The 16,863-nt window shown below is 44.5% G+C and overlaps 1 protein-coding gene across 2 annotated transcripts; it reads right to left on the bottom strand.

Annotated features, from left to right (window-relative positions):
* Positions 1-225: 225 nt before the first annotated feature.
* On the bottom strand, positions 226-8,538 carry LOC121788071 (protein NETWORKED 1D-like). Of its 2 annotated transcripts, XM_042186942.1 has the most exons (5): positions 8,401-8,538; positions 8,046-8,316; positions 7,237-7,517; positions 1,739-7,156; positions 226-1,427 (listed from the first exon to the last, which is right to left on the bottom strand). In XM_042186942.1, the coding sequence occupies exons 2-5, from the start codon at positions 8,146-8,148 to the stop codon at positions 396-398; spliced, it is 6,834 nt and encodes a 2,277-aa protein (XP_042042876.1). In that variant the 5' UTR covers positions 8,149-8,316; positions 8,401-8,538; the 3' UTR covers positions 226-395. The 2 variants fall into 2 exon arrangements, with proteins under 2 accessions (XP_042042876.1, XP_042042877.1); XM_042186943.1 differs by lacking the exon at positions 8,401-8,538 and having other exon boundaries at positions 8,046-8,350.
* Between the last annotated feature and the right edge of the window lie 8,325 nt (positions 8,539-16,863).

The raw sequence follows: 16,863 nt of genomic DNA, 5'->3' as shown, positions 1-16,863 counted from the left end.
CAAAATTTGACCACATTTCACTTATTATCACAACACGTCGGATATGATTATCACTAATAAATGACAGTGATGTGATACGAAATCCCTACAAGACAGATATGATTATCTATCTCATTTTAATACAATCGGATTACGTCACCAGTCGGAAAATTCAACTACTTAAGTTTGTGATATTATATACTACAAAGCTTAAAGTTCATCGAAAAAAACAAATTTTTGGAAAGTTTCATGGTATTCAACATCAATACCCTATAAGAATTGGTTTAGAAATGAATACAATCCTATATATGGACACAAAACATCTAATAGAAGAAGCAATTTAAGCCAAAGAATTAGAAATAAATTGGCAATAGTTTTATGAAAAATTTCCAATTTATTATCCAATCAACACTTTCTCAATCTTCAAGTGTTGAAGGCTTAACACAAGCACAAAAATGCCCCTTCTTCCGCCTCTGGCCGCCTCTGCCCCCTCCGTAGAGGTAATCCCTCAGCAAGATCCTCCGGTCTGACATCTTCGACGACGAGCCGTCCTTCTCGTCGAGTTTCAGCAGAATGAACTGCAGCTTCTGCACCTCCAGCTGCACCCTCCCGATCTTCTCGGACATCCGCCGCGCCTGCTCCGACACCCTCCTCCTCCGGGCCCCGCCGTCCTCGCCCTCGAAGTCGAGGGACGACTTCGAGTCCGAGAACGACCTGTCGTCGACGCTCTTCGTCAGCCTCCCGTTCAGGTCGAGCAGCTGCGCCACGGACCGGTCGGCCTCGTCCAGCTGCCTCCTCAGCGCCTCGCACTCGATCACAGCCTTGCCGCGTTTCCCCTTCTCGGTGGCCTCGAGCTTCGTCTTCAGGTCGTGGACCGTGGTCTGGAGGTTCGCCAGCTTCTGGACGTCCGAGTCGAGCCTCTCCAGGACCTTCCGCTTGCTCCCGTCTTGGAAGGATCTTTTGGAGATCTCTAGTTTGTCCACGTCATCGAGTGCGTCGGACGAGCCGCCTTTCGGTTTCCTCGAAGGAGGAATGGTTCGGTTTGACTTGCTGATGGTGTGAGCCACGGTGCCGTCGGTTTCCCATAGCTCGACGATCTGGCTGTCCACGTCAGCGGCTTTTTTTTTGCTGTAGCGGTATGAGCCGTCGGAGACCTGATCGAGAACGATGTCTTTCGTCAAGAGTGCAGTGTCTTCCACAGTGATTTCGGAAGCAGGCCTCCTGTTTCTCCCGTGCTTCCCGCATTCGGATTCGAATTGCCTCGATGATTGGTCGAGCTTGGAGTGCAGATAAGTGTTCTCCTGGACCATTAGCTCCTTCATCTCGACTGCTGCCTTCACAACCGCTTCAAGCCTGACCCGGAGATCGTGCAGGTCAGAAACCGGGGTCGGCAATTTCTTGTCTTCGTTTCGAATGCTTTCAGGTGAGATGCCGGCGCCCTGACCATCCTGGAATGGATCATGTAGCAGAATAGAGAATTAGGCAAAAAAGGTTTTAAATAGAAATGTAAAATAGAACAAAGATAAAACCATGACTACTCTATTTAAGGGAAGTAGAAATGCTATGATATAACCATAAGATTTAAATATGCTCAGATTGAAATTATCGCAGAAGTTAAAAACCAGACGATTAAGCACAAGAAATCTATGAAAATGGGTACATAAAAACCTTAAGGCTACACCAGCAATTCAAAATGATATCTGATTTAAGTGAAAGATGGCATTATCAGACGCAGAATATTTCTCGTGTTTAGAATTACCTGCAGATCCTCGTTTTCTGGATTTTGAAACTTGATGTGAATATCAGTTTGGTCCTCCATGGAAAAAATACATTCCTTCAATGACACGATCTCTGGCCGAAATGCATCCAATTGATTTTTGAGGTCTTCGTTTTGATCAATGTATCCGAGGCATGCATCATAGAGCTCATAAAACTTCTGCTCATAGAGAACCTGACTGATCATGGAATGTTGCAATTGACTGAAAAGAGAAACAGCTCGAGCCTCCAACTCATTGATCTCGTTGATTTTCTTGTCCAGCTCCAAACGCAAATTCTCTTCTTGGAGTTTACTCTTATCATGATTGTCTTGCAATACCTGCAGGCCTGATTCCAGTTTCTGAGTTGCTTCACGCAGGAAATCATTCTCCTTGCTCAAATTGTCGCTGTCGGCGGAGAGCTTGAGAATCTGATTTGCTTGCTCGTCCCGAGCTATTTTGACCTCATTGTATTCCATTCTGAGATCTTCAACACTGTTACTTAACTCTAGTTTCTTTTTCTCTGCTAGAACTATCTTCTCTCCTGCTTCATGAAGTTCTCGTGCCATCTGATGCAAAACTACCTTTCCGATTTCAATCTCAACGCTCAACTGATCTTTGTCTGTTGCTACAGCATTGAGCTCATTATCAGTCCTCTGCAGCCTCTCCTTGAGATGAAAATTCTCGATTTTTGATTCTTCAAGCCTGCCCTCAGCCACGCTTAACTTTCCAGTAAGAGCAGTGTTCATCACGTTGAGATTATTGCGATCACCACCAAGATCTCTTAGCACCCTAAGTTTCTCTTCAGCGAAGCTTTGGAAAATCAAGGATAGGTTCTCAAGGGCTAACACTTTATCACATAAGGCATAATTTTCCTCTTCCAGAACGTTATGCTTTTCCTCGGAATGCCTGATACTATCCTTTAAGAAGCTAATCTCCTTGCTCAAATTGTCACTGTCTGTAGAGAGTTTGAGAATCTGACTCTCTTGCTCATCTCGAGCCATTTTGATCTCATTGTTTTCCATTCTGAGATCTTCAACACTTTTACTTAACTCTAGTTTCATTTTCTCTGCTAGAATTATCTTCTCTCCCGCTTCCTGAAGTTCTTGTGCCATCTTAACCAAAATTTCCTTTCCATTTTCAATCTCAACACTCAACTGATCTTTGACTGTTGCTACAGCTTTGAGCTCATCATCTGTCTTCTGCAGCCTCTCCTTGAGATGAAGATTCTCGAGTATTGATTCTTCAAGCCTGCCCTCAGCTATGTTCAACTTTCCGATAAGAGCAGTGTTCATCACATTAAGTTTGCTGTGATCATCACCAAGATCTCTTAGCACCCTAAGTTTCTCATCAGCAAAGCTTTGGAAAATCAAGGATTGGTTCTCAAGAGCTAACACTTTATCACATAAGGCATAATTTTCCTCTTCCAGAACGTTATGTTTTTCCTCGGAATGCCTGATACTATCCTTTAAGAAATTATTCTCCTTGCTCAAATTGTCACTGTCTGTGGAGAGTTTGAGAATCTGACTCTCTTGCTCATCCCGAGCCATTTTGATCTCATTGTTTTCCATTCTGAGATCTTCGACACTTTTACTTAACTCTATTTTCATTTTCTCTGCTAGAATTATCTTCTCTCTTGCATCCTGAAGTTCTTGTGCCATCTTACGCAAAATTTCCTTTCCATTTTCAATTTCAACACTCAACTGATCTTTGACTGTTGCTACAGCCTTGAGCTCATTATCTGTCGTCTGCAGCCTCTCCTTGAGATGAAGTTTCTCGAGTTTTGATTCTTCAAGCCTTCCCTCAGCCACGCTCAACTTTCCAATAAGAGCAGTGTTCGCCACGATAAGTTTATTGTGGTCATCACCAAGATCTCTTAGCACCCTTTGTTTCTCTTCAGCGAAGCTTTGGAAAATCAAGGATTGGTTCTCAAGAGCTAACACTTCATCACACAAGACATGATTTTCCTCTTCCAGAACATTATGTTTTTCCTCGGAACGCCTGATACTATCCTTTAAGAAATTATTCTCCTTGCTCAAATTGTCACTGTCTGTGGAGAGTTTGAGAATCTGACTCTCTTGCTCATCTCGAGCTATTTTGATCTCATTGTTTTCCATTCTGAGATCTTCAACACTTTTACTTAATTCTAGTTTCAATTTCTCTGCTAGAATTATCTTCTCTCCTGCTTCCTGAAGTTCTTGTGCCATCTGGTGCAAAATTTCCTTTCCATTTTCAATCTCAACACTCAAATGATCTTTATCTGTTACTACAGCCTTGAGTTCATCATCTGTCTTCTGCAGTGTCTCTTTGAGATGAAGATTCTCAAGTTTTGATTCTTCAAGATTTCCCTCAGACACACTCAACTTTCCAATAAGAGCAGTGTTCACCACGTTGAGTTTATTGTGATCATCACCAAGATCTCTTAGCACCCTAAGTTTCTCTTCGGCGAAGCTTTGGATAATAAAGGATAGGTTCTCAAGAGCTACCACTTTATCACATAAGACATAATTTGCCTCTTGCAGAACATTACGTTTTTCCTCAGAACGCCTGATACTATCCATTAAAGATCTCTTTTCCTCAGAACTCTGTAGTTTCTCACTTTGCAAGTCCTGGCAAGTAACTTGCATGTCTGTTAACTTTGAGTTCAAATTCTCAATCTGGACCATCAGAGCTTCCTTATTGCGGTCTTCCTCCCTCAGTTTTGACTTTAATTCTTCATTCATCTCAATGAGTGTAGAAGAGTCACTCTGCAACTGTAACACCTGCTCAGTCTTCAGCTTGAACTCATGCTCTAGTTTGCCCTTTATCACCTCGACATTCTTTGAATGCAATCCCAGTTCCTTAATCCATGCGACAAGAACTGAGAATGCAACAGACCACTCCAGATTTTCTTCATCAGCGTCACAGAGTGATTTCTTCAAATGTTGGAGTGTACTTGATAGCTGGCTGATGTAAACCCGGTCTAGTTCCGCGTTATCCGCAGAGACACAATCCTCAGCAATGCTAAGAACCTTCAATAACTGACGGGTCCCTGATCTCATAGTACTAACATCATCTGAAATCAATCTGATTTCAGATTGCTGCCTGAGATTGTCATGCTCTAGCCTTGAGATCTCCTTTTCCGATAAACTAGACTGCTCAATAAGTTTGCGATTCTTTGCGAGCAAGGAGCAATAGTTTTCTTTCATCACCTGGGCAGTCGTGCGTAACACAAATATCTCAATTTCACTAGCTATGGCACTGTCAAGCACATGATCGAGTTCTGTCTTTCTTCGTCCGTGTTCTTCTTGCTGAACATGCATATCAGATTGAATCCCAGTCAGTCGAGCTTTGTTCATCTCAACACTGTTTGAATGTTCTTGCTTCTCTGCCTCCAATGACACTTGCAACTCTTCAACTTTCCGAAGAGTCAATTCTTTCTCATTTTCTAGATTCTCACATCTTCCTTCAAGTTCTCCATGAAGTTTTTCCAGATCTACCAGTCTTCTCTGAGTCTGTTCCAGCTGAGAAGTTAAACTGTCATTTTCACTCATAAAATCAGCCTTCTCATTCACAAGCAACTGGCATGAATCTTCCAAGATTTTTGATTTAGCCTTTAAAGCTTCCAGCTGATGGTGTGCATCAGACAGGGAGAGTTGTAGAACTGTATTGTTCTCTGTGATTTTTTCTAGATTCTTGTTTGTTTCCTGCAATTGTGTCTTGAGAGTCTTCTTCTCATCGAGAAGACTGGATCTCTCTTGCATAAGAGATTGGCAAGATTGTTCTAGCTCTTCTATCTTCCCTCTAACAGCATCTAGTTCAGCATTCAAACCAGAAAGGGAGGTTTCCAAGAGCGAGTTTTTCTCGAGAAGCTGTTCCATAATTTCCAATTTCAGCAGGAGAGCTGCTTTATCGGTACTTTCCCTCTGGCAAGTTTCTTTCAGATTGGAATTCTCATCCTGCAATTCCTTCACTGATGATCCCAAGGATTCTGGATTCAAGCCTACTTCATGTACCTGGTCCAAAATCGAATGGTGCTTCATGTTCAGATCATTCAGTTCCTCTTTCAAGCAATAGATCTCTTGCTGCAGTGCGTTTCTCTGGTCAAGCCTTAGCTCAACTTCCTCCTCAAGTTTTTCTGTTGATTCCGTTAAGCTAGAAATCTTATTCCGCATATCCTGTATTGATAATGCAGAAGATGAGTTCAGCTCATCAAGATGTTTGTTCTCCCGCTTAACCTTTAGAACTTCATCTTGCAAACTGTGGTTTTGGGTCTCGGCAACCTTCAAGAGTTGAGCCTGATTCTGCAGCTCAGAGGCCATAGCTCGGAGCTCCTCCTGAGTTTGTGCATGTAAATGCTGTAAAGTCTGGAATGCAGTTTCAGCATCTACAAAGCGCAATCGGTCTGCTTGTACGGTAGCCCAAAGTCTTCCCAGTTCCTTCTGCTTCTCAGTAAGCTCTTGAGATTGAGTTCCCATCTTCAAGATCAAAGATTCCAATTCAGAGTGAAGAGACTGGTTCGATTTTTCCAAGATCAGACATTGTTCCTCAGCACCTTTTAACTTGGACACATTGTTTTCTATTTCCCCATTGAGGCGCTTCGCCTCCTTGTTGGCCAATGTGAGCTTCTGTTCCAGAATTGAAACTGTCTCCAAGCACTGCTGGTACTGCAGAGCTGTACTTTCCTTTTCCTCGGTCAATTTGGAGATCGCTTGTCTTAGACTTTCCACTTCACTTTCTGCTTTTTCAGCTCTCTCTTTAAACCCAGAAGAGTTTTCTTCAGCAAGCCGTAATTTGTTCTCCATGTTCGATATTATCTCCAGTGATTCCATGTACTGATTGAGAGCAGCATCCTTCTCGACAGCTAATGTATCCAGTTCACTTTTTAACGATTGTGCTTCAGCTTCAGCACTCTTAGCTCTTTCACTAAGTTTTTGGGCATCATCTTGTGTGGTAGATACAGCAGTCTGTAGCTCAGATATCTTGTCCAAGCAGTTTTGGTAGTCTTGAAACTTAGATTCCTTTTCAGCTTCTAATGTCGCCAGAGCTCTGTTTAGCGCAGCAACTTCAGTATCAGCTTTATTTGCATGATCCTTAAGCATACTGAAATCCTCCCTGGTTCTGGAGATTTCAGTCTCAAGTTGTGACAGTTTATCTAACGTTTGCTGATGCTGAACAATGCTAGCTTCTTTTTCTGCTTCCAGTTTGGCAATGGCTTCCTTCAATGCTATAATCTCCTTAGAATCACTTTGCTGTTCCAATTTTGATGAACTTTTATCACCAACATGGTTGTTCTCATTGCTAAACACGCCTTCAACTTTATCCTTTGCCTCGTCAAAATTCAGACCTCTCTTCACCCGCTCAATTGGTCTGAATGAACCAATGAACGGTTTTGAAGTCCTTTCTCTAGACCCATTATCAGAATCATCAGTGTACCCTCCAATCTGTTTGACGAAAAAAGAATCAGACAAAACAGAATCGCAGCAATACATCTTCAGCCACTCAATTCCACATAATTACTTACCGATTCTGGTGTTCTAGGATCAGCTCCTGAAAGAGAACTAGCAGGTGAATCATCAGCAAACTCCATCGGAACTTGAGCTTCAGTCATAGTTCGATGGGCATGTCTAATCACACCAGTCGCGTGATCATATCTTTTGGCCAATGCACGATATGCTCTGTAAAAATCCTCAACCATTTTCATAAGCTCCGGTCTTTTCTTGTAGTACATCTCTGCCCTTCTCGCAAAGGAGTCCTCTTCCGCTTCAAGGAGCTTTATCATTGATTTAACTTTGACATCCATATCTACAAAAGCACACAAGGGGTTTTCAGTAGATGCACATGCATTGCATCCTTCCACAGCAATGCATTTCACTGCTATGAGTTCACAAATTGTCTAATTGTCTGCTGAAGAGGATTTCAGTTTTATAGTGCATCAAACAAGATCAGATAAAAGCATCATTAGATTGATAAAAAGGGATCATTTTCAATGACTTAATCGCAACACACACATCTGATATTTCGTCATGATTTGGAGTAAAATTATTGACTAATCAACGACATAGCAGTGATGCATTTCACTGCTATGAGTTCACAAATTGTACAATTGTAAGCTGAAGAGGATTTCAGTTTTATAGTGCACCAAACAAGATCATATTAAAGCATCATTAGATTGATAATAAAGGATCATTTTCAATGACTTCAACGTAGCACACACATCTCACATCTCACCATGATCCGGAGTAAAATTATTGGCTAATCAACGACAAAGAGCTGCATACTTTCAGCACGTATGTCTCAATACAATAATTCCAATCAACAGAAAATCTATACCTGTGAGATTCTCCTGGAGCCATTTTGAATTTTTGGGGCTGATATGACTATCCCACCACCATGAATACATTCGTCTGGAATCCAAATGCGACAGTTTGGCCATCCTTCAATGTGATGCTGCCTAGTTCCAGATTTTCCACCAAATAGCAATCCAATTGCTCAGATAAACCAGATTCGGTATCAAAGAAAAAATAAACTCAACAAAAATTCTTCTCGAGCACTCAATTCAAGAGTAAATAATCAGAATTGAGCTTAGGTTTCTCTCCAGCCTCTGCACATAGCAAAACACAAAGCAATCATCAGATTATCAGAGCAACAGTTGAAGAAGCTAACAACAACTGAACAGAGAACTAACCGAGCACAAAATTTGGGGAAAACAGCTGCCTCCTTCAACTGACAAATTCAACAATAAGCATGTCACGCCCGCATTTCCTAAGGATAGGAAGTACGGTGGACCGCGACTAGGGGAGGAATAAAGAAGCGGGGAAGAAAGGGGAGAACAAGAATACTTGACCCGAAACGTTTAATTAGAGGAAGTTCACTTCAAAACAAAGTACTGTAGCGACATTTCTAAAGTTAAAGTAAACAGAGTTTAGATGAAAACATTGTATCGGATTACAAAGCAGCGGAACAGACCAAGAGATAGATAATGCCGGGTATGACGACACGACACCATCCAAAAGGCAAAGTAAAAACACAATTTTGACTTTAATTGCTCAACATCCGTCATCCCCATCGTCGCTCAACCTGCACATTAAGAAACAACATGCAGGGCTGAGTACTTATTGCACTCAGTGGACACACGCCAAAATCATAGTTTGTCATGCCATAACAGTGTAACCTTGGGGTTTTAAGTGTAAAGAAAATAACCCAAGTACACTAAAACATATTTCATAAATTCGACTGCGCAGTCATTTTCAGATATTGCCACCCTTATTCCCACCATCATACACTATCTGATCCAACGGGTGACAAGGGGCGTGGCCACACCCCAGGTCAACTAGACCGGCCAACTTGCTCTCAGATGGCTCCCGATCTCGTGAACACTAGCCTGAGGGTTCGCAGCCCAACAGACCCGAATTCGATTAAACATATGTGGTAAACCACTTCAGATAGGTTTCAAAACAAAACAGTTGGCAAGACAAACAGTTCATCTCCATAAACATTTCCGGAACATCGTCCGTATTAAAGATAACCCACAAAATAGTAGGGTAGAAAAGCCCACCTCAATTGCTTAGCTTTTAAATAGTTCCCTTCTTCAACCACAATTTCCTCGTAAAAGATCACCCTTTTGAAAGATAAATAAATATCATAATTAGAGTCAGGAAAGACGAGGTTTAAACGACAATGCATGATTCCTACGTGGATGACTTCAACATCTAGCACATTACACGTACACACACTTAACAACATCTTATAAGTCAATCACACAAAAACACACGTCCGAAACACACCACGCACGCACCCGACACGCATACCACGCACCCACGACGCGCACACGACACACACCCGAAACACTCGCACTCCCGGTATACCCTCCTTGTGCAAACGGCTCACTTGGCTCGGAAAAGGTTCGGAAAAGGCTCGGTGTCTCGGCCTGGCTCGGCACCTCGGTCGACCGTCTCGGCCGCCTGGCTCGGCACCTCGGCCGACCGTCTCGGCCGCCTGGCTCGGCACCTCGGCCGACCGTCTCGGCCGCCTGGCTCGGCACCTCGGCCGACCGTCTCGGCCGCCTGGCTCGGCACCTGTCTCGGCGTCTGGCTCGGCCCTGGCTCGGCACCCGTCTCGGCACCTCTCTCGGCACTGGCTCGGCACCTGTCTCGGCATCTGGCTCGGCATCTGGCTCGGCGCCCGTCTCGGCACCTCTCTCGGCACTGGCTCTGCACCTGTCTCGGCATCTGGCTCGGCGTCTCGGCCGCTGGCCCGATCAAGTGCACACCAGTTTTCCCCCAACCAACGATTCTCAAACCTTATACGACATTCACAACACACATTCTACATCCCAAAACACACCCGAAAACACGAGATCAACCCTCCAAAACTCTCCACAACACCACCCTAGGCCAAACCCTAAAACTCTCGGCCAACACACACAAAACACTCGAACCAAACGCTGATTCCTCCGAGCCATCCCTTGGCCAAACACACCCACATACATCATAATATCAAAACACCCAGATTCACACCCATTGCACAAAAACACATCACCCAGAAACGTACATCTCGCAGAACTGCGCAGTTTACTTACAAAAATCATTATAAAATCATCCGACATCCAATGAAGCTGAAATTTACACACCACACAGAAGACACACCCAAGTTTACACAGTTAAAATTTCGTACCAAAAGGAGATCGTTTGCTCAGTCAAAAAGGGGTCGGAACCCACTGTCAGTCACCACCGAAGACATACCCCACACAAACACATAATCACAAAGCCTATTCAGCATCTAAAACATTCAAAACGTCCTAAATGCATGTGTTTTCGAAATTATCATGAGTTAGGGTCTTGGGTTACCTTTCCCGGATAGTTCAAACGCTTTACTTCCTCTTCCGACTCCGATTCACAACGAGAGAGAGTAACACCTTGAAGAATCCAAGATTCGATGAGAGGGAGTAAACGGGGAAAAGTGAGAACCGAGGGGGAGAAAGAGGGAGACCTTACCGTGATGTTGAGAACGATTGCGAGAGAGAAAGAGAGGAACCGATGTGAGGGAGAGATTGGAAAGAAAGGGAGTGCATCGGTTATGTGGGAGTGGGGAGAGGTTGAGAAAGTAGTGGGGAGAGGGAGAGAAACCGAGAGAGAGAGGGAGAGGGAGAGATATAATTTGTTAATTAGGATTTTATTTTGTTTTTCAATTAACCATAAAAATCTAAATATTCACATACATAAATAATATAAATCAATTAAGACTACCAAACCATATCTTAAACAAGATATTCACAAAAATCAAACCTTAAAAAAAAGAGTAAAATTCTTATTTATTTATGTTTTTTTTTCGGATATTACATTCCTCCCACCTTAAAAGAAATTTCGTCTCGAAATTTGACTAGATCACTCAAACAGCTCCGGAAACTTCTCTCTCATCTTATCTTCTGATTCCCACGTTGCTTCTTCGATTCCATGATTCCTCCACCGTACTTTCACCGAAACAATTGACTTATTCCTCAATTCTTGCACCCTTCGATCCAAAATGGCCTCGGGCTTCTCCTCATAGCTTAGATCGGGATTTAGGATCATCATCTCTTCTTGGTGAACTATGTGTGTGGGGTCAAACACATACTTCCTCAATTGTGACACATGGAAGACATTGTGCACATTTCCCAAGCTTGGTGGTAGAGCCAATCTATAGGCTACCGCACCGACTCTATCCAAAATCTCATATGGTCCGATATATCGGGGTCTCAGCTTCCTTTTCGCTCCAAAACGAGTTATTCCTTTAGAAGGGGCAACCTTCAGAAAAACTTTCTCTCCAGATTCGAATTGTAGATCGGTCCTCCGAACATCAGCATATGATTTCTGTCGGTCCTGTGCCTCCTTGATCCTCCCACGGATTTGTCGGACAATCTCTATCATCTCTTCTACAGAGTCTGGTCCGAGAATTCTTCTCTCACCCACTTCATCCCAATAAAGTGGCGATCTACACTTCTTTCCATACAATGCCTCATATGGAGCCATCTTGATAGTCGCTTGGTAACTATTATTGTAAGCGAACTCAACCAATGGCAATACTTCTTCCCAACCCCAGCCTCGATCTAGCACCACGGCCCGCAGCATATCCTCTAAGGCTTGAATCGTTCTCTCTGACTGCCCATCGGTTTGTGGGTGGAAGGCAGTACTAAAATTCAATTTAGTCCCCAACTCGCGCTGCAGGCTCGTCCAAAACCTAGAAGTAAATTTGGCATCGCGATCGGATGTAATTGTCGCTGGTACTCCATGCAGACGTATAACCTCCCGCACATATATCTTAGCCAACTGGTTGGATCCATAGGTAGCACGAACCGGTACAAAATGAGCAGATTTGGTGAGGCGATCTATAATCACCCAAATCACAGTGTTTCCTCGCTGGGATTTTGGCAGTCCTGTCACAAAGTCCATTGCAATATGTTCCCACTTCCATTCCGGAATCTCGAGGGGTTGCAATCTCCCATAGGGCCGTTGGTGTAGCGCCTTTACTTGTTGACATGCTAGGCATCTCTCCACAAAAGCTGCAACATGCTTTTTCATACCGTTCCACCAAAATTGCCTCTTCAAGTCTTGATACATCTTGGTGCTTCCTGGGTGTGCAGCGTATGGGGTTTCATGTGCTTCTCTCATGATTTCGATCCTCAGGCCTTCATCCTTAGGCACACACAACCTTCCCTTGTATGTGAGACCATTATCCGCTGCCTCGTGAAAGTTTCCGAGTTCACCCGCCCTCACTTCTGAGCGAATCTTTTCTAGTAACGTATCCCGCCGTTGAGCTTCCACAATTCTGGCTCTTAAGTCGGGTTCCATCACCAACGTGGCTATTATTCCTTCCACAGTCTCGGGCATTCTCACTACTTCCAACCGCATCTTACTGAACTCTTGGATTAAACTCTCCTCGATAGTAAGAAAGGTGGCCAGCTGAGATTGAGACTTCCTACTAAGGGCATCAGCCACTACGTTTGCTTTTCCCGGATGGTAATTTATACCACAATCGTAGTCCTTCACCAACTCGAGCCACCTACGCTGGCGCATGTTCAACTCCTTTTGCTCAAAGAAGTACTTTAGACTCTTATGGTCCTTGTATATCTCACAACGGACTCCATAGAGATGATGTCTCCAGATCTTCAGTGCATGTACCACGGCTGCCAGTTCTAAGTCATGTGTCGGATAGTTCAGCTCATGGGGCTTCAATTGTCTCGATGCATATGCAATCACTTTCCCCTTCTGCATAAGCACACATCCAAGTCCCACCTTCGACGCATCTGTATACACCGCATAGTCAGTCTCTGACTCCGGCACAGCTAGAATTGGTGCGGTGGTCAATTTCTCCTTCAACAACTGAAAGCTCGCCTCACATTCTGGTGTCCAATTCATCTTGACTCCCTTTTTCAGTTGTTGTGTCATTGGCCTTGCTATCTTCGAGAATCCCTCAATGAATCTTCGATAATAGCCTGCCAGTCCTAAGAAGCTTCGAATTTCATTTTGTGTAGAAGGCGACTTCCATTCCTGCACCGCTTCCACCTTGGCCGGGTCTACACGAATTCCATCTGAGGTTACTATATGTCCAAGAAAGTTCACTTCCTTGAGCCAAAACTCGCATTTACTGAACTTGGCATATAGTTTCTCGTCCCTTAGAGTTGCTAGGACGGTTCTCAAGTGCTCTTTGTGCTCCTCCACGTTCTTTGAGTAAATGAGCACATCGTCGATGAAAACTAGGACAAACCGATCCAAGAATGGATGGAACACGCGGTTCATAAGGTCCATGAACACTGCCGGGGCGTTCGTCAGTCCAAAAGGCATCACAACGAACTCATAGTGACCATATCTTGTTCGAAAAGCCGTCTTGGGTACATCTTCTCGCCGAACCCTCAGCTGATGGTACCCAGACCTCAAGTCCATCTTAGAGAAGACTCCTGCCCCTCGAAGTTGGTCAAACAAGTCGTCTATCCTTGGTAGTGGATACTTGTTCTTCAGCGTCAGTTTGTTTAGCTCTCGATAGTCGATGCACATCCTCATCGTTCCATCATTCTTCTTCACAAACAACACTGGTGCTCCCCATGGCGACACGCTAGGTCTAATGAATCCCAAATCCAGTAGCTCTTGTAGTTGCACCTTAAGCTCCTCCAACTCTTTTGGCGCCATCCTATAAGGTGCCTTGGATATTGGTGCCGATCCGGGCTCCAGATCGATCGTGAATTCTACTTGCCTGTCGGGTGGGGGTCCCGGCAATGCATCGGGGAAGACATCGGGATATTCACTCACTATCGCCACATCTTCTATCTTCCTGTCTTTCTTCTCCTCCCCATTCAAATAAACAAGGTACGCTGGGCATCCCTTCCTCATCATTGTAGAGGCTTGCAGCGCGGAGACAATGGACTTGCGTCGGTTCATTGAGATTCCGTAAAACCTCGTCGGCTCTTTTCCTGGGGTTTCAAACGAAATTTCCCTTTCTCTACAATGAAGGGTAACGTGGTTCTCCGCTAACCAATCCATACCCAAGATTATGTCTACGCTACCCATCGTCATTACTTGTAAATTATGAGCCAACAAACTGAGTTCACCTATTCCAAAGTTCACACACGCACAAGATCGGGATATATCTATAGTCCCGCCTACCGGTGAGGTCACACTCATAGTGGGTTCGGTCTTAACAGTAGGTAATCCTAATGTATCCACACAAGAAGTTGATATAAAGGAATGCGATGCACCCGTATCAAACAAGACAACTATAGGCATGTTGAGAAGTGTGCCCATACTTGCCAAGTTTCCTTGCCCAAAGGTTTCTTTCCCGTTTGCCGGCTGTTTCCCCTTCAAGGCGTAGGCTCTTGCTTGCGACGGCAGTCCTTGGCGGCGTTGTTGCGGTTGAGGTGCAGGTAGTGCCTGAGATTGTGGACGGAAGCCTAACTGGTTCTGTCTCGTCCCCGTTCCCATGTTCTTATTTGGGCAACTTCGGAAGTAATGGCCACTTCCACCACAGCTGAAGCATCTAGGGTCTCGACACTCTCCGGTGTGGTACTTGAAGCATCTTCCACATTGAGGGTTCCTCGGCGGAAAGCTTGCCCTCGGGTGATAGGTATTCTGTCTCCCGCCATTGTAGGGTGGGTTCTTCATGTGTTGTGGCCTCTTGCCACCATACTGAGTGTGATCACCATCCCACCTCCTCTTCTCTTGATGACCTGACTGAGCTTGTAGGGGTGTCGCGTTTGTTGTCGCCACCACTTTTGGTTTAGGGAGTGCATCTTCCACGTCCAGTGCACAAGTCAAGATCTCCGAGTAGGAGAGTTCTCCTCGACAAGCCAATGCGGCCTTTATCTCATCCTTGAGCCCGGCCCGGAACTTCACCGCCCATTTCTCGTCGGTGTCCATCAACTCGGGCGCATATCGTGCCATCTGTGCGAGGGCTCGGTCGTACTCAGTTACAGTCATTCGGCCTTGGCTCAGCGTGTGGAATTCTACCACCTTGGCCCGTCTGTACGTCTTTGGGACATACTTGTTATCAATCTCCATTTTAAACTCCTCCCATGTTAACGTTTCCAAGTGTGCAGGATTCATAGTTCTTTGCCGAGTCTCCCACCAGTAATCGGCATCACCTGATAGTTGAAAGGTGGCGCAAGCAATGCGCTCCCTATCTGTGCACTCCATGACCCTGAAAATACGCTCGAGGCCGCGTATCCACTCTTCGGCTTTTGAGGGATCTCCCTGTCCATCGAATTTAGGGGGATTCTGCCTGGAGAACGTAACTATGAATCTTTCTTGCTGAGGCGGGGGTGGAGGTGGTGGTGGAGGTGGTGGTGGAGGTGGTGCCTCCACGTTGGGTCCTTGTCGTGGTTGGCGTACACGTCTTGGCGGCATTCTGATTCAATATCCAAAAAGTGTTACTACAATTCTCATCCAAAATTACCACTTTCTCAAAATTTTCTCATAATCTTCATGTAGTAAGATGCAACACATAGGATATATATCAAAATCAAATTCTCATTAAAAGAAAGGAGGTCAAACGTTGTTTCCCAAGAGCAGATCGTACTAAAAACAAAACTAAAAAGACATCAACTATTCTATTTCTAGACTACGACTCGATCATCCTCATCCATAGGCCCTTCCTCCGGGTCTTCGTCATCGTCCTCCTCGGGGTTCCCTTGCGGAGCCTCCTCGGGTTCCTCCTCATAGTCATCTTCAAACCCTTGCTCATCCTCGTACATACTCACGTACTTGTCCTGATACACGATCCTCTCTTGCACATCCCGTGGGGGCTGCTCCTCTCGAGAGTCTACCAGTGCACAATACACGGCCTTCTGAAAGCCAGCCATGTCGCCCACCATGTCATCGGTAACGGGCTCATGCCACGTGTACCTCCTCGCCGTTCTTTCAGCCCACTCCTTCCAGCTGTCAGGGAGCAATTCTATTAGCTTCTCAATGCCGTCAAGCTCTGTCACTCCGAACTCCTGAGCTGCCCTCCAGAGGGTATCGAAGTGCGCTACGAACTCAATCAACGGTATGTGATCCTTCTTTCGATACACTCTATACTCTCTGAGCACCCTCTGTGCCCTAAGTCTATCACGATCACTCCGTCGCGGGGTTCGGAACATACGCGCCATCTATAGAAAAACAGAAACAATCGCCTCGCATATAAAAACAGGGTGCATAACCGAAGAAGAGAGAGATATGTGTATGCAGACGTATCACTGTTCTAATTCCAAGCCCGCTGGTGTTCAAAGGCCATAAGTCCTTATCTACTATAGGTCCAAGAAGCACTAGTGAAACCTCTCACGTCTAAGTTCAATCATTCAAAAGGCCAACACATTCACACGTAAAAGCTCACATCAACATTCACGTCATCATAGCATCACACATCAGCCACATGCTTTCATATAAATTCAACACACAAAAACAGTTCATAACTCTCATAATTTCCAACTTTTCACATCACTTTGTACCCTTCCACATGCATCAATATTTACTTAAACTTTCCAAAAATCATTTTCAAAACCCAAAATCACAATTTCCTCCACTTCCATATACTTTCCAAAAATTCAAAATTTTCATTACCTCATTTCAGGTTGAGTGCGATGAGTCGGATGTTGAGCCAATGACACTTTTGAAAACTTACACAAAACAGAAAAAGACTCTTG

This window comes from Salvia splendens, chromosome 22 (assembly GCF_004379255.2).
Source record: "Salvia splendens isolate huo1 chromosome 22, SspV2, whole genome shotgun sequence".
In the NCBI taxonomy this organism is placed as follows: domain Eukaryota; kingdom Viridiplantae; phylum Streptophyta; class Magnoliopsida; order Lamiales; family Lamiaceae; genus Salvia; species Salvia splendens.
This window is presented reverse-complemented; position numbering and strand designations above follow the sequence as displayed.